This window comes from Pseudonaja textilis, chromosome 5 (genome assembly GCF_049901715.1).
Source record: "Pseudonaja textilis isolate UNSWEBS1 chromosome 5, rPseTex1.2, whole genome shotgun sequence".
Lineage (NCBI taxonomy): Eukaryota > Metazoa > Chordata > Lepidosauria > Squamata > Elapidae > Pseudonaja > Pseudonaja textilis.
In genome coordinates, this window is record NC_141994.1 from 58,341,191 (window position 1) to 58,358,902 (window position 17,712).

Consider the following 17,712-nt stretch of genomic DNA (forward strand, 5'->3'; position numbering starts at 1 on the left):
GCTGATCGGGACTGCACAGGAGAATGAAGCTGGAAAGCAGGTGAGTGGTGTGGAGGGATTGGGGGTTTTACAGTTTCCTTCCCCTGCCATGCCTACCAAGCCACACCACGCCCACCAAGCCACGCCCACAGAACCGGTAGTACAAAAATTTGAATCCCACTACTGGTCTGACCCATGTTCTTGTTTACTTTTGAAGATGCAATGGAAATGTCAACATTTCTCAGTCACGGATCAATGCAAAAATTATCAGGAACATGCAACAATTACTTGTGTGATGAAAAATCTTTAAATCCACTTGGATGTTCCCACTGAACACCAATAGCACTTAGATTTAGACACAGGTTTATAGTGATTTGCAGCCCTCTCTAAGTGGTTTACAAAGATTGTTGCCCTCAACAATCTGCATCCTCATTTTACCAACCTTGGAAGGATGAGTCAACATTGAATTGGTGAGAATCGAACTGCTGAACTGCTGAGCCAACAATCAGCCTGCAATACTGCATTGTAACCACTGTGCCACCACAGCTCTTAAAGGCAGGATCCAGTCAGAAATTAATATAAACAAGAGAAAACAATATTTCTTTCAAGTTCCTCTAAAACAGAATAATTTCCCCAGGGGTTAATTTGGGCATATCCTAGGGGAAATGGAATAATGTATAATTGCTTGTTTGTGAGTTAAAGGATCTTGCTGTAAAACAACAGTCTGGGTTTGGTGTGCTTGTGTCTGTTTATGGGGTAATGACTGGGCAAAGATACATTATAGTACTTTTAACTCATATACTAGTGCAATTCATTGAACTGTCAGAATCCTGGCTTGGCAGTTATTCAATTCAAGACCATCTAGTTCCACAGATTTGCAAAGGCCACAAGCGAGATTCAAACACAATTTTATTTTTCATATGATTAACCTGTATATGGGTGTGAATTTCTGTAATCTGAACGCAGAGACACATGTAAAGAGCAGTAAATGCAACTATGTTTCAGTGTAAAATAAGGGCGGAACTCATATACTTTCGAACTTACTGAATATTAAAAATGTCCGGTCTCAAATGATATAGGTCAACTTTAGCCTGTTACGTTGACGCTATCAGGCAAAATTTGGTTTTCCACTAGCATGGAAGAAAGCACTGTGCCTACTTCCTAACGTGTGCTGCTCAAAGGAAGCTAGAAATATTCATTTCAAACACGACAGTTAATATGCTTCCTTTAAAAGGGGGGGAAATCTGTGATGTGTTGTGCTTTAAAATAATAAAATATTCAGAGACCAGTATGCCATTGTTGCTTTTGCTGGTCATAGTAGAGAAATCAAACAAATTGGCTGTATCACTGGTGGTTTTAAAAAAAAGGCAGAACTTAGTAATCTGTTCTGGTGATCCAAACTGATCTGATGGACAGCTGCCTTTACTTCAGTGTTCTTTTTAAGATATTAAGAGAGACATGATCTTTCATACTATTTCCATTTTTTTTTAAAGCCTGGTATTTTAAGGGAATGGTCCCAGGTTTTTGGTCCCATCCAGAAGAAACTGGTGAATGGAAATTTCTTGCCAATTCCCGTTCCTCAGCTGACAAATCAAATATTCCATCCAGAAGAAACTGGTGAATGGAAATTTCTTGCCAATTCTGTTCCTCAGCTGACAAATCAAATATTCCATATTTCTACAACAAAGAGAAAAGTTCAGTAATACCAGAAGTTATACCAACTATCTTTACATATCACACAGCTAAGAAGCGATATTTCTCCTGTACTGTTCATCTGCTTAAAAGATCAAGGGCATGCAATTAAATTCATAATTAAATATTGTAGAGTCTTTCTTTCATGGTTAAAAACTTATATTGCAAAAGCAGCTGAAAAAGCTACATCACAATACTCCACTGCTCATCCTATTCACAGGCAACTAATTTAACCAAACCAGGCACTGGGATTTTAACCTAGCTTTTTCTCTCAATTTTAATTTAATTCAGTCCCACATAAAACAAGGTTGTTCGTCTCATCAGAAAACAGACGGGGATAATGATGATTAAATATTATTTGCTTTGCAAAGTATAGGATGGTTTTCTGTCCATAGATAACTGAACCAAACTTCTTGATATAAGCAGACTTTACATGCACACATGGAGTTTCATTTAGTATTTCACACCTAGCCCTTTTCAAGTCTTTTGTTTCTTCACCAAAGATGTGTTTCTCTAATCTCTGCAATAATTTGACTGGCTCGTTGCAAGGCCTGGAGGAAAAGAAGAAGAAATCATATACCAATTAGGGCAAAGGGCATCAATCCAGAAGTGCTTCTTGTCAGGCAATAATTTACAGCTCTTAGAACACCCTGAATCATTCTGCTCAATAAAAGTACTGCAATTTTTTTTAGGAAAAGGAGTATATTAAATTGTAAAATCATGGAAAGGCTTGAGCTCAAAGAATTGTGGCTCACGTTTTTCCTGTGATGTTATTGTATCTTCACTGACACCTCTAGAAATAAGGAAAAATATTGAACATGGGGGAAAAAGGGAGACACCGATGCTGGCTCTCTTCCACTATTTTATGTAGACTTTGCCCTCTACTATAGATTCAAATGCTTAATGAATTATTTAGATTATTTTAAAGAAGCTAATACTAGGAGAGAGTTAATTTGTCTAATAAAAACTCAACTAATTCGATCTCCATAAGCATTATGGTCCATTAATGCATTTAACAGTAATTACTTCTCTATTATTGCCCTAGCAACTCCAGTTATATCATGCTTATTTCAAAGTAAAAGTAAATAATAGAAATATAAATTACAAGAGCCAGGGAAATACATACTTGCTTCCTGCATCGCAGGATATTTATAGGAAAAATAGGATTAAGTAAAGATATTCAGCTTTTAAAATGTGGGAGGTTATTTTTGCTACAGGGCTAGGATTGTGCAAGAGGTTATGATTGAAATTAAAAGAAACTTCATTTTTTTGACTTTCATATGCCAAGCAGTGCTAGCTGTAGGCATGTAAGCAATGCTCAATTACAGTCATAACTGAATCTACAATTTTGGTCGTAAGTGATGATCGTTATAAAGCAGATCATGTGACCATCCACAATTTTATGGCTTTTGTGACAGTCATTGTGCAAACCCATTGTTCATCATGGGCATTTGTTTTGCCAGAAATGAACTAAATGCTAGTTTCCTGCAAAAGTATCATAAATTACAGGCATGTGATATGCAAACAGTGATAAATTTGGGCTGGCTCCTAAATGCCCAAAATGCAGTGATGTAATGGGGCCTGGAGGTAGGGAGCAGATGTTGGAACTTTGAATCCAGGTCATTAGTAGCTTTTTCAAGATCCATCATAACTTCTAACAGTCATAATAAGTCACGGACTTCCTATAATAATTTTCATGGAGAGGTTCCTTCAGACCTGAAAATTATTCCAAGGGTTCCCACAGGGTAAAAAGGTTGGGAAAGCCTGCTCTGGGCATTGGGCCAGAAAACAGATTTTACATTACGAAACTACTTTGACCCTTTTCTAAACTACCGAAGAACTTGTATCGCCCTTGTATCTACATAGAATGTATGTAGAACAAAACAAAATGGGATACGGATTTAAGATGCTTCAGATTTAAACCTTCAGCAAAAGGTCTGTGTACCTGTAACATGTCAGCTGCCTCCTTCCTGCGCTGAGCCATGTCCTCGGATTCAGTTAAAAGATCGTCCAGCAGCAAAGCTTTGTACAGCTGCCCAACTAGCTCGCTCTGAAGAGTATCTTTCACGTGGTTCACCAGAAAATGCATCACTGCTTTTGGCACACTGAAAGCAAACAGCAACAGTTCAAGCACCTTTCTGAAGATCAACTGCTTTAAGCTTAGAAAAGAAAGTGAAATCTCTCTTTAAACAGTTACACGTGTTTCTGCGGTCCGAGGAGTGATCAATCAAAACACAAGAAAAGTCAGAAATGTCATCTGTAGCGTGGCCATTCCAGCTCTGTGGTCAGATGGATCAAAGTTCAGGCACTTGGCAATTTGCCCACAATTATGACCTCGGGGTTTGCTTCAACTCCCCCCACCCACCCACTTGCCCATCTCTCTCCATTTTTTCCACCTTGACTGCCCTGTGCTCCACCACCTGCTGCTTTCAGCTGGCTTTCTCCATGATAAGGTGTGTCACCATCAGGTTAGCAGCTATCTTGCCAGGCCCACCTCATCAGCAGGGGGAGGAGGAAGATGAAGGTCCGGTTGGGGGGCAGGCAAGTGCAACTGAGCACAAAATGGCCAAAATAAGGGGGGAGGAGTTGAAGCAGAGGATAAGCGGAAGGAAGTTGAAGCAGAGGCAAGCATGGTACTGCAGAAACATGGGATTCTTGCTTAACGAGGGTGCATGCCTTGCCTCACTCTTCCCCAGTTTATCTTGTTCAAAACCAAAACATCGTTAATCATTCGGGAGCAATCCAGATCTGAAAGGCAAAATGTGAACGGCACGCATAGCCTATCAGCTAGGAACTTTTTAAAGCAAACGTGTATTTATTTATTTTTTGCAATCCTATGAAAGCTGCGGAAGACAACTGTGTGAGCCAGGAAAAAAAAAAAACAGCAGTTGCTTTAAGATTCAGTTTTTACGTATGCATTCAATGTTAACTGGCCATTGAATCATATTATGCCTTTTAAATATGGGTTTGTACCCAGCATTAGAAACTGACATGCTGTAGAGTGAAAGGCCAGACTCCAGCAGCGCAAGGCTTCTGAACCTCAATATGATGAAGCCTCCATGAACACTCCTGCAAGCTAAAACCGGCAGGAGGCTGCAGACGAGTGCTTGTTTTAAATGTCTGCTCAAGGAAAAAAGTCAGAGTGGCAAGAATGTAAGTGCTCTCAAAATGTTTTCCCTGCTCCTCCCTCCCCTCTGAAAGATTGGCTTACTCCTGCTTTTGAATCATTATTAGCTTCAATTATGAGTTGGCGTAAGGAACTAAAATGGAAGCAAACTGAAGGCCCTCAATCAAATCAACACACTTGTATCTAGGTCTGCAGAAAAAGAGTGCTATCAGAACATCCATGTCATCATAGATGCAAGCTAAAACTATCACAATGCAAGCTTCTTGGGGTTTTAATATATCTTACCTGTCTTGAATGTTCTTCCTCACAATTAAGAAATAGGACTTGATGAGACGTTCTATCACTTCGCAATCTCTTTGTTCCCGGGCTGAAAGCTTGCGTGCAACAGGAACAGGCTAGAAGGAGTGTAACAGGAAAACAAAAATCACAAATACATATAATAAATATAATAAACAACACTGGTAAACAAATGCTAACCTGATTTTTTAATAGGATAACCGCTATTTATTATTGTTGTTGTTGTTCGTCACAGAGTCAGCCAGATATTCAAACTGGTTTTGACCTTTTTGTCTACCTATCAAGTCCCTTTCAAGGATTTGGGATAGGCAGATGTGTATGTTTGATGGTGTGACAGGTATTGTAGGATGTAAGCCGTTCCAAGTAAAGCCTTTTGCAATTGACTGATGGGAAATTTGTCAAATCACATTTTTGAGACAAATTATTATAATTGGTTCATAAAATTGCCAAATCAGAAAGAGTCAAAGCAACCTACAGCTTTAATCTGGGAAACAGTTCAAAGGATGAGCTCTCTTCATTGTAACAGAACATTTGTGATCAATAACTTGTTCTTAAACTGTAGCTTTGCTCAGTCAGGCTCCTCTAGGTACTTACCACATCTAGCAAGTTTACAGCGTGGCCTTTTTGAGGGCTGGCAGGTAGAACTGTTACTGGTTTGGATTTTTCCTCTGCTAGTATCTCTTCGGTCCTGGATGTTTTCAGCATTCCTCTCCAATTTCCAGTTCCAGATTCTGGAATTGTTTCTCCGGCACCAAGGGACACCTAATTCGAGGGAAGATATAATATGCAAACTGAATTCCTTATTTACTAGATAAATGCTTATTTGAACATTTCCTCCAATTTCGTTCAGTCAATGTATTCAATTTTCTTATTCCATCACTAAGAATGTAAGGCATATGTTCCTCCTACTACCCATATTATTTTATCCTTTTAACTCTCTTGACAGGTAAATGTTAACAGAGGTATGCTATTTATTTATTTTATAGGACTTATACTGCTTCCTATTTCAAATAATGATTCTAGGCAGCCCACAATGTCCATTAAAAAATAAATAAAAGCAAAAGTACACCCCCACCCCCCAAGAAGTTGGACCAAACAGCCTCCCAGCTGAAATCCCAACCTAGGCTAATGTTTTGGGAGAGACCCAGGTCTTTATGTTCCTCTGGAAGACAACAGTATAGTATCACCAAAGAACAAACAAGAGGTGAAGGCTCAGACTGATCCTTAAAAATGTACAATTAGCTTTTAGTGCAACGAACACTCCCTAACATGCAAATCTGTAAACCTGTAATTGGAAACTACAATAGTCAAAGCCTGCAGAATTCCTTTTAATTTCAGCAGCAACAATTTACTGTCAGGCTAAGTGGAAATGCATGAGAAATTTAGCCTAAATCCTTGAATAAGCTTAACACGGTTAGTTTCTCCAGAATAATTACAAGAAAGAGAAAACTCTCATCTCCACTAATTTTGTTTCACCATTCAAACCTATATTGTCTCCGATAAGTTAGAAAGTATTATTTAACCTGAACGTGCAGATACACAGGTTTACACATACATGATTAACTTGACATGTGTACACTTTTAGCAATCCGACATTTTAATTCTTAAAACTCATTTCCATTCGTTGTTCCAAGTGTTACAACAACTGATATCTAATTAACAAAACATCAACTTAAAAAAAATCCCCTACTCTTAATTTTTCATTAGCTGCATAATTTGCAAGAATGTCTCAACCACTGCCTTTGAATTTATTACTTTTTCAACAGATAATGGTAGATAAGCATCCCTTTTTAACTACACTGCTCAAAAAAATAAAGGGAACATAAAAATAAGACATCCTAGATCTGCATGAATAAAATATTCTTATTAAATACTTTGTTCATTACACAGTTGAATGTGCTGACAACAAAATCACACAAAAATTATCAATGGAAATCAAATTTAGCAACCCATGGAGGTCTGGATTTGGGAGTTACACTCAAAATTAAAGTGGAAAAAAACACTAAAGGCTGATCCAACTTTGATGTAATGTCCTGAAAACAAGTCAAAATGAGGCTCAGTAGTGTGTGTGTGGCTTCCATGTGCCTGTATGACCTCCCTACAATGCCTGGGCATGCTCCTGATGAGGTGGCGGATGGTCTCCTGAGGGATCTCCTCCCACACCTGGACTAAAGCATCCCCCAACTCCTGGACAGTCTGTGGTGCAACATGGCGTTGGTGATGTCCCAGATGTGCTCAATTGGATTCAGGTCCGGGGAACGGGCAGGCCAGTCCATAGCATCAATGCCTTCGTCTTGCAGGAACTGCTGACACACTCCAGCCACATGAGGTCTAGCATTGTCTTGCAGTAGGAGGAACCCAGGGCCAACCGCACCAGCATATGGTCTCACAAGGGGTCTGAGGATCTCATCTTGGTACCTAATGGCAGTCAGGCGACCTCTGGAGAGCACATGGAGGGCTGTGCGGCCCCCTAAAGAAATGCCATCCCACACCATTACTGACCCACTGCCAAACCGGTCATGCTGGAGGATGTTGCAGGCAGCAGAACGTTCTCCACGGCGTCTCCAGACCCTGTCACGTCGGTCACATGCTCAGTGTGAACCTGCTTTCATCTGTGAAGAGCACAGGGTGCCAGTGGCGAATTTGCCAATCTTGGTGTTCTCTGGCAATGCCAAACGTCCTGCACAGTGTTGGGCTGTAAGCACAACCCCCACCTGTGGACGTCGGGCCCTCATATCACCCTCATGGAGTCTGTTTCTGACTGTCTGAGCAGCCACATACACATTTGTGGCTAGTTGGAGGTCATTTTGCAGGGCTCTGGCAGTGCTCCTCCTGTCCCTTGCACAAAGGCGGAAGTAGAGGTCCTAATGCTGGGTTGTTGCCCTCCTACGGCCTCCTGATGTACTGGCCTGTCTCCTGGTAGCGCCTCCATGCTCTGGACACTACGCTGACAGACAAAGCAAACCTTCTTGCCACAGCTCGCATTGATGTGCCATCCTGGATGAGCTGCACTTATTGAGCCACTTGTGTGGATTGTAGACTCCGTCTCATGCTACCACTTGAGTGAAAGCACCACCAGCATTCAAAAGTGACCAAACCATCAGCCAGAAAGCATAGGAACTGAGAGGTGGTCTGTGGTCACCACCTGCGGAACCACTCCTTTATTGGGGATGTCTTGCTAACTGCCTATGCTTTCCACCTGTCGTCTATTCCATTTGCACAACAGCATGTGAAATTGATTGTTAATCAGTGTTGCTACCTAAGTGGACAGTTTGATTTCACAGAAGTGTGATTGACTTGGAGTTACATTGTGTTGTTTAAGTGTTCCCTTTATTTTTTTGAGCAGTGTATTTGCTCAGGTGCCTTGTAAACCCTCCTAGTGTTTTTTTTTTTACTGAAGTTAAGAGAACAGACCGTTAAAACTGGACACCCTAATTCTTTACCCTATATGCTTATAAATTATCAATATTTATTTTAATATGATTCTTCAATTGCTGATAAAGATGAACTGTTGTCTTAGCCATTAAATTTTTTTGTCTAAAATGGTCTGATGATTCTGACGCATTAGGTCCAAACTGAAAAACTAATGTTTTAATTGAATAAATTGCACTTAGCATTTTTAGGAATGTCTCTTTAAAAAATATAATTAGCAATATGATGATACAGGTTAACTCCTTTTTAATCCATTTTTTTCTTTTACATATTTTACTTCTCATTTTTAAATAAGATTTATCCCCGAGAGTCAGCTTCTCATGACAAGGATCAAAATTAAATCTCTTTCCCAATAATATCCAAATGTAACTTGACTTGTGACCATTGTCACCCTTATGACCACAGCAATATCCCCATGGTCACATGATCAAAATTCAGGCACTTGGCAACAGGCATCTGTTTATGACACTTGTAATGTCCTGGGGTCATGTGATCACAATGTGGAAACTTCCCAGCCAGCTTCCAAGGAGCAAAAGTCAATGGGGGAAACCAGATTTGCTTAATGACCGCATGATTCACTTAATGACTGCAGTAATTTGCTTTAAAAGGTCATAAAATGGGGCAAAACTCAGTTAGCAACTGCCTTTCTTAGCAATGGGTATTTTGGACTCAATTATTGTTGTAGATACCCATATGATCACCATAATTTCACTCTGAGGTAAACACTGAGGTATAAAGGTAAAGATTCTTGAGTCAGAATCAACTTCTGGAGCCTAGAGACATTCATGTAATTTTCCTGACATCAATGTGGAAGTGGTTTCATATTCTGGGCTTCCTGTTTTGTTTTTTAACTTCCTAATTTAATCTGAAGTTCTGTGTTTTTCTAATAACCTCCTATCCAAATATACTACTTCCTAAATCCAATCCTACTTAGCTTTCATATAACAAAGACACCAAACCCACTAAACCAAGGGTCTTCAAACTTGGCAGCTTTAAGACTTGTGGACGTCAACTCCCAGAATTCCTGAGCTAACATGACTGGAGGAGGAATTCTGGGAGCTGAAGTCCACAAGTCTTAAAGCTGTCAAGTTTGAAGACCCCTGCACTAAACACTCAGAGCTGTTTAGAACCCAAGATGAAACCTTTTACCCAAAGACCATTCAATAACCTAACATCTGAAGACACACAATCAACTTGAAGAATGAGTTCCAAACCATGACCTTAGCTGTTTGTAAGAGCTGTGCTCAATTGACCAAGGTACAGCACAAAATAACTAAGCATGCAGTGCTTGGAAGAAAGAGAGACAGACCTTGCCATCAACCTCAGCAGAACCAGCAGCAGAAGTCTCCTGGGAAGAGGGTGCCATAACACCAGGAGGCTTAATGGACTAAAAAAGGCAAGAAGGGCAGAGAAGGATATCAGCATTGCTTGACAATACCTCATGCGTTAAGATTAATCAGGCTCTTTTATCCCTTTATTTGCTGAATGTCAGAAATAAGAGGACACTAAGCAGCAGTTTGGACCGCCTTAAAAAAAAAAGCAAAAAGCAAGCTGGCACTTAAAAAACCTTCTGTCAATTTTATGAAGAATATCAGACACACTCACCTTGTCCCGTACTGCAAGAGAAGACATCTCTCTAGCTAACCTGTTCCGCCTTTGTTCCTTTAAGAAGAAAAAAAATAAGATTAGAAATTAACTGTCAAGCAGCAATCAGATCCTGATTCTTAAGGCATCAGGACAGAAACTGGGAGACTCGAAGTTCTAGTCCTGCCTTAAACACAAAGCCAGCTGATTGACCTTGGACCGGTCATTTTCTCCTAGCCCTAGGAAGAAGACATTGGGAAACCACTTCTGAAAACCTTGCCAAGAAAACTGGAGGGATTAACCCTGGCAGTTTCCAGGAGTCCATGCTGACACTCACTTATCTAAGCATGATTTCTGCAAACTCCGTAAGAGTTAAATATGTTAAAGATGAGTTAATAGCAAGCGCAATAGCAATAGCACTTAGACCTATATACCGCTCGATAGTGCTTTACAGCCCTCTTGGAGCAGTTTACAGAATCAGCCTATTGCCCCCAACAATCTGGGTTCTCATTTTACCAACCTTGGAAGGATGGAAGTCTGAGTCAACCTTGAGCTGGTTAGGATCGAACTCCTGGCTGTTGGCAGAGTTAGCTTGCAATACTGTCATCTAACTAGTTAAAGAGGACTGCAGGAGCAGGTTCTGCTAACAAAAGGAATCCTTGTAGCCTGTACTACCTCCAAGAATTGGAGACACAGATGTTTCTGTCACACAGGCAAGATGATATTACAGATGAACTAATAGTCCCAATCAGGCAAACACAAAGTCCATCCTCAGCAGTTGATATGAAAATCTATTAAGTTTAATAATGTATCATGAACATTTGAAAAGATGAGATTTTCTTTTACCTCTATATTATTGTTTATGAGCCCACAAGCATCCGCAAAATCTGGATGCTTGGTGTTGATATAAGCCAATTCAATGGCTACTAAGTTGTGAACCTAGAAGAAAATAAAAGAGGGGGAAAAAAAATCAAAACTTTAATTCCATTGAAAAACAACTTCAAAACTTTAGCTGGCATTGAACACTGCATCTAGAACAAAAATATTTTTTTCTCAGCAAATTTTTCAAATTAGGTTTTTGTAAGTTGCTTGTTTTCTTTGTTTCAAAGTGATTTTATAGTTCTCAAAGTTTATGCCACATATATCATGTTACAATACTTTGCAGCCTTTGATGTAGATCAAAAAATTTAAAATGGAAAGACAAGTTCTTATGAACATTTGATTCTGAATTAAGCCATACAACAAGTGATCCTATGTACTGAATATACTGGAGTTTGTTACCGTATAAGGATGTAACAGTTAAACTGAAGCTTAAGTTCTATGAAGAAAGCTCATTCTATGTACTTCTGTCAGAAATTGTAGACGTCACTTGCAAAACTGTTATTTAATCACCAAAATAATTCTTTAGCAACAAATCCAAATAGTGATATCTTATAACATTTGTCTCAAGTTTTCATGTAACCAAAAGTGTTATAAAACAAGAATCTCCACCCTGATTACCATTTCATTTGTAATTGGTAGCCTTCGGCGCAAAAGACTGGTCACAACCTCAACAATGGCATCATGGAGTTTAGGAAATCTCAGCAATTCCTGAATACAAGCAAAACAGCACAGGATTTCATTTGCTATAATCAAAAACAGAATGGTCAAAATGAATGAATTAGAACATTTACCTTCCAGAAGCAGCTGGTTTTCATAAGTGATACAATTCCTGTAAATCAGCAGAGACCACTGAGTGCACCCAGGACCATCCTAATTACAAAAGCTATCTCTACCTCCCTGGTGGTAGACTTCATTTCAACGGCTTGAGTTCCACTTAGAAGAATCCATCCCTTTACACTGGTGTCAATTACTCTTCTCTAATAGCAATAGCACCTAGACTTATATACCGCTTCACAGTGCTTTTACAGCCCTCTCTAAGCGCTTCAGAGAGACAGCCTATTGCCCCCAACAATCTGAATCCTCATTTTACCCACCTCGGAAGGATGGAAGGCTGAGTCAACCTTGAGCCTGGTGAGATTTGAACTGCCAAATTGCAGGCAGCTGGCAGTCAGCCAAAGCAGCCTGCAATACTGCACTCTAACCACTATGCCACCAGGGCTCATTATCTCAACAGAGTGGAACATGGAAGTATGACTCCTGAAATGCCCATCCTCTTACCCCTGTAAAGTAAAAGAGAACCTCTGTGGCTCTACTCTTACTTGATGCCCTCCTCTTGCTTCCTTAGGCACATATTTAAGATTACAAGCCTTTTCCCATTGTGATGTTTTGGACTATACTCTCTTGACTTTCAGCCAATGTTGTCAACACAACCATGCTGGCTGACAATTAGGGAATTTGTCCAGGATCATATGGGGCACTACACTGTGTAAGCGATGCCAAAACAAAGCATTTGCTTACATGTCCATACTAAAAAGACCCCCGTGTCTAAGTATGCACACAGACCACTGGAAGAATCTATTATTATTCCAACACCTCTTCATTTAATTTTTTTTTTAACTTAATGAGAAGAAGTCTCCTTTATCTCCAAGGAGATTATAATTTATAGGCGCATTGCTTTGATAGCCTTGGCAGAGATTTTCCAGCCTGCTCAGATTGTGTCAAGCTCTACCAGCAACAACTTCCACCCACCAGCTCCTTCTTTTACCTGGGTGCTGTAATTGCTACAGTGTTGAATAATCCGCTGCATTTCCTCGTGAACAAGTTCCACACATCGCAAGCTGGGCTCTTCCAAGCGTTTGATTTGCCTCTTTACTAACAACTCAAATGAAACTTCAGGTACAAACAATGCAGGCCGTGGACCCTGATCAAAAGGAAAGCAATTAGGTTTTTTTTTGTTGTTATCATACTTCACCATGCTGAATAGGGCAATGAAGCATTGGGCAGATCATTCTATTATTAACACCACCACCCTGACCACAGAGTATCTGTTTTAACCAGAAAAAGTATCTTACTGAGTAGTTATAAAAGGGTAATACCTACAGTAGCATTTCTAATGGCAGTCAGGATGTCAATGGTGTTAAGGCCACCTAAGGGATCCACAGACTCTAAGGTGCGCCCGAAGGTTTCATGAAAAATGTAGCAAATTCTAGCTCCACCACACCTAAAAGATGGGAAAGTAAACAGGAAACGAGTAAGCCAAGTTGTATTATAGGTACAGGGACTCCTCCACTTACAACTGTTCATTTAGTGACCATGCCAAGTTACAACGGCACTGAAAAAAGTGACTTATGACCAGGGGTGGGATTCAAATTTTTTAACAACCAGTTCTGTGGGCGCAGCTTAGTTGGTGGTCATGGTTTGGTAGTCATGTGACTGGCTGGGCATGGCCAACTCAACATCACTCACCTCGTGGCACGCGTCTCCTCGCCTGGCCTCTCATGACTGTGGGGATGCTGCAACAGTTGTAAGTGTAAAAAATGGTCATAAGTCACTTTTTTCAGTGCCACTATAACTTTGAATGGTCACTCCACAAAAGCAAAGTACCAGTAAAAGAGGGGAAAAAAACTCCAGAGACGTTCCTGAAACAGGAAGTCTAGTCCTGCCAAGAATGTAATAAGGGTTAATGGAGAGGCAGTTTCTGTAAGCAACACCAGAATGTTTCCTTCCTGCCTTCCTTACAGGATTAGGCCAGTAATTTCTTCTAACAACTGGTTCTCCGAACTGCTTGGAATGTTAACCGGTTCTAGCAAATAGGTACGAACTGGTAGAATCCCACCCGTGCTTATGACCACTTTTCAAGCTTATGACTGTTGCAGCATCCCCATGGTCACATGATCAAAATTCAGATGGTTGGCAACTGACTCATATTTATGACAGTCACAGTGTTCCGAGGGTCATGTGATCACCTTTTGAGACCTTCTGACATGCCAAGTCAATGGGGAAGCCAGATTCACTTAACAACTGTGTTATTAACAAATGCAATGATTCACTTAACCACTGTGGCAAGAAAAGTCATAAAGTGGGGCAAACTCCCTTAACAAATGTTACCCCTCAGCAACATAAATTTTGGACTCAGTTGTCATAACTCCAGGACTAGCTGTACTTAATTTTCTGCAAGGAGAGCACAGTTCAAGTCAAGCGTTAAAAACTTACTAACCAGGTAAGTTTACCAATGAGGACCCACTTACCCATGATAATTGGGACTGGGAACTCCGTTGCTCAATACAGTTGTAATGTGTAATGTGATATGACTGTACCAATTACAGTTCCAGCACTCTCAGTTACCATTCTTAGATCCATTATGTGAAGTCACAGCACCCAGGACCACATGACTGCCACCTGCAACCTCTTGCTGGCTTCCCCATGGGCTTTGCCTCTCAAAAGCTGGCCGTGAAGCAGTGGTGGTATTCTACCAGTTCGGGTAAACCGGTAGTAAAAAAGTGTTACTGTTTGGCCAAACCGGTAGTAAAAAAACAGCTACCGGTTTGGCCAAACCAGTATTTTTTTTCCTTCCAACGATCAGCTATTCTGACAATCAGCTGTGCCAGGATCCCCCTTGCTGTCTTACTGCTTCACCCAGGAAGGTTCCCTAAGGCCCAGGAAGCAAAAAAACGGAGCACAGGGGGGATCGTTAAGCTAATATGGCAGTTGTGAAGCAAATAACAAGGTTGTAAAGCAAACCCGTTGTCTACAATGGGCTTTTTTTTTTTGCCAGAAACTGGAAGTAAATCCCCCCAAAAAAAAAAAAACCCATCAAAATTGTGGTCATATGACTATGGGATCTGCAGATGGCTCTAAATGAGGGCTGGCTGCCAACACCCCAAAATGTGATCATGCAACTGGGGGGAGGAAAGGAATCCGGATCAGGTCCATCTTAATTCTGAATAGTCACTAAGCAAATGGTTGTAAGTCAAGGACTACTTGTCATTACCTCTCGTTCAATGCTGCTTAACTTTGAACAGTCGCCGAACAAGCGGACATTAAACAAGAATTACTTGTATGTATTCTCTATCATCTAGAACAGGGGTGTCAAACCCACTTGCATCGTGGGCCGTATCATGATGTTTTTTGCGTTTGTGGAGCTGGGGTAGCCGTGGCCTACAGTAACAGTATCCGGCCCATGGGCCACCAGTTTGACAGGACTGGTCTAGAAAGACTATCATCCATAGCAAAATCTGTAACATTTGCTTACAGTTCTGAAGTCTCTATGTATTTTGCTGTCCCTTCAATGGTGTTGCAATATTCAGTGGCAAATTTGGTAATAAGCTGCAGTAACGTGGCACTCTTATCATCTACTGGTTCTCCATAACTGTTGAGCAGAGACTGGTACTGGGCAGCTAAAACGTTGATTCTGGTTTTCAGTTCAGGTAAGCAGTCTCTAATGTGATGCATGAGTAGCCTAAAAGCAAAGTTGGAGAGGGGGAAAGAAACCGTTAGAAAGATGATTTAAGCATGCAATCTATTCAAGTTTTCATTCCACATTTTGGCTGTTAAACAAATGAAGTTCTAGGAGTCTGACTGCCAGCAGTTTTTAGTTGAAATATATATACGACTGAGATTTTTGAAAGAAAAAGTTATGAAGTTATAGTAGGCTAAAGTATTTCACTGAGATGTTCCAGACCATTCCTCAAATACTTTAATTTTAATACATGACATACAATTTGAAAAATTTAACAGCATTCAGCTATGTAAGCTACATTGTTGATTAGTTTTAATTATTTAAAATATTTTTCAATCTCCAGGCAGGATATTTAAATGCAATAACATATGATAAAAATAGATAAATGTAGTAATAAAACACACAGTATACTAGGGATCGTTACCCAGCTGCCAGTGTGAATTCTAATCTTTAAAACAATTCAAAGATAGTCCATGTTTTCTTTCTAGGGAAAGACTATTTCAAATAATGGGTGCTGATGGCCTTTGAGTATAAGCCCTCCTTCTAGACTAGAGAGATTATCAAGTGAGTATTTACAGGTTGTGGTTCAACTAGGGGAGTCTCTGAGTATCTACTGGGAGGCAACAAACAATGAAATGTAGCACAATTGTGCAGAAGTAATGCCCTTATGGGTGAGCTGTAATTAGAGGTCCCTGCAATTGTTTATTTCTTTAATTAGCAACCAGGCTGGTTTGGAAGTGAAGTTAGTATCAAATAAACCAAGTTACAGTATAATAGACTGACATGAAGAAATGTATCAGCAAGGATTCCATTAAATTATGTTCCATTAAATTATGTTTATCTATCACACAGAATTAGCACTTAAATAAACCTCAAAATCTATCCTTTATAAGCAAAGGCTTATAATTTGCCAAGGTAGGAGGAATCAAATTGAAACTGGCAATTTGTTTACCTCACAAAGCTAATACCATATATCAAATCAACCCATAAGAAATGCCAGGTTTCCAAGTGTTCCTGCATATATGAGAATCAAAACTGCAAAAATAATTCTGCACTCAGAACATTATTTTACCTCTGGAGTTCACTGATAAAAACTCTTCAAGATTTTTGCAGAACATTGTGCCCCTACAATTGACACTTTGTGCAGCCTTTAATATTACTCACCAGCAAAAGAAAAAAATTCTCTAACATGAGCCCCGATGGGGGAATATCACTCTAAAAGTGGTTGATCAACTAACAGGAGCCATAGTAGCACAGTGGTTAAAATGCACGATTGCAAGCTAACTCTGTTAACTGCCAACAGTTTCATCCTGACTAGCTAAAGGTTGACTCAGCCTTCTATCCTTCTGAGATTGGTAAAATGAGGTCCCAGATTGTTGGGGGTCAAAATGCTGACTCTGTAAACCACTTAAGAGAGGGGGGTATAAAGCACTATGGAGCAGTATGTAAGTCCATGTTGTTGCTAATGGTGGGGTTCCCCCTGTATATATTCACCCCCCCCGGTATATACTCCTCGCTTTCTCCCTATCTTTAATTATAACTTGTACTTTATTGCAATTTTAATGATATTTTATACATTTATACATATATTTAGGGTTTTATTTTAATGTTATAAACTGCCCAGAGTTTCCTTATGGAGAGATGGGAGAGCAAACAAATTCAATAAATAAAAGAGGAGGAGGAGGAGGAGGAGGAGGAGGAGGAGGAGGAGGAGGAGGAGGAGGAGGAGGAGGAGGAGGAGAAGGATCAAGTTGCAAATTAAGATCAGAGCAACTCCCTGTACCTGTTAAGTGTTCTAGCTAGATACTTTGTCCCATTGCGGTTGGCTAAAGAGGGATATTTCTTCTGGAGGAAACCATATTCATCACGAATCGAATCAGCCACACTCTTCTTAGTGTTGATATCCAGCTGACTCCTGCAGGTTAATAAGATTTATTGTGAATACTGTGATAAAAGACTTCACATCTTATTCATCACCAATGGGAATTGGCCATTGCAGCATATGAACTAGAACTTAATATTCTTTTCCTGTTGATGGCCTATCAACAGATTTTTTTTTCTATTTTGGGATTTATTTTGTCTTTTTTTTGCTTTCCATTCAAAAGTGCAACCACAACACCACTTCTATTCCTTTGCCTATATTATTGTCTGACAAGACAGACCTGGCACAAAACATATATCGATATATAGGGTCTGTAATGATGCCAAATCCTAACTGTGCTTTCATTCATCTTACTTGCTGCCACAATTGTACCACTAT

General features: G+C 40.0%; 1 protein-coding gene across 9 annotated transcripts in view; it reads right to left on the reverse strand.

Moving 5' to 3' along the window:
- Window positions 1–871: 871 nt before the first annotated feature.
- DNM1L (dynamin 1L) overlaps window positions 872–17,712 on the reverse strand; it is a 39,772-nt gene continuing 22,931 nt past the window's right edge. For 3 of the 9 annotated variants that reach the window (XM_026722083.2, XM_087934995.1, XM_087934991.1), the window contains 11 exons: window positions 17,236–17,367; window positions 15,246–15,452; window positions 13,094–13,214; window positions 12,759–12,914; window positions 11,612–11,701; window positions 10,958–11,050; window positions 10,133–10,189; window positions 5,690–5,857; window positions 5,084–5,193; window positions 3,617–3,776; window positions 872–2,222 (listed from right to left, as the gene is read on the reverse strand). In XM_026722083.2, the coding sequence (XP_026577868.1) occupies window positions 2,166–2,222; window positions 3,617–3,776; window positions 5,084–5,193; window positions 5,690–5,857; window positions 10,133–10,189; window positions 10,958–11,050; window positions 11,612–11,701; window positions 12,759–12,914; window positions 13,094–13,214; window positions 15,246–15,452; window positions 17,236–17,367 (1,351 nt within the window). In that variant the 3' untranslated portion in view covers window positions 872–2,165. Of the gene's footprint in view, window positions 2,223–3,616; window positions 3,777–5,083; window positions 5,194–5,689; window positions 5,858–9,836; window positions 9,915–10,132; window positions 10,190–10,957; window positions 11,051–11,611; window positions 11,702–12,758; window positions 12,915–13,093; window positions 13,215–15,245; window positions 15,453–17,235; window positions 17,368–17,712 lie in introns of all 9 variants that reach the window. The other 6 variants (XM_087934990.1, XM_087934989.1, XM_087934994.1 and 3 more) reach the window with 3 other exon arrangements.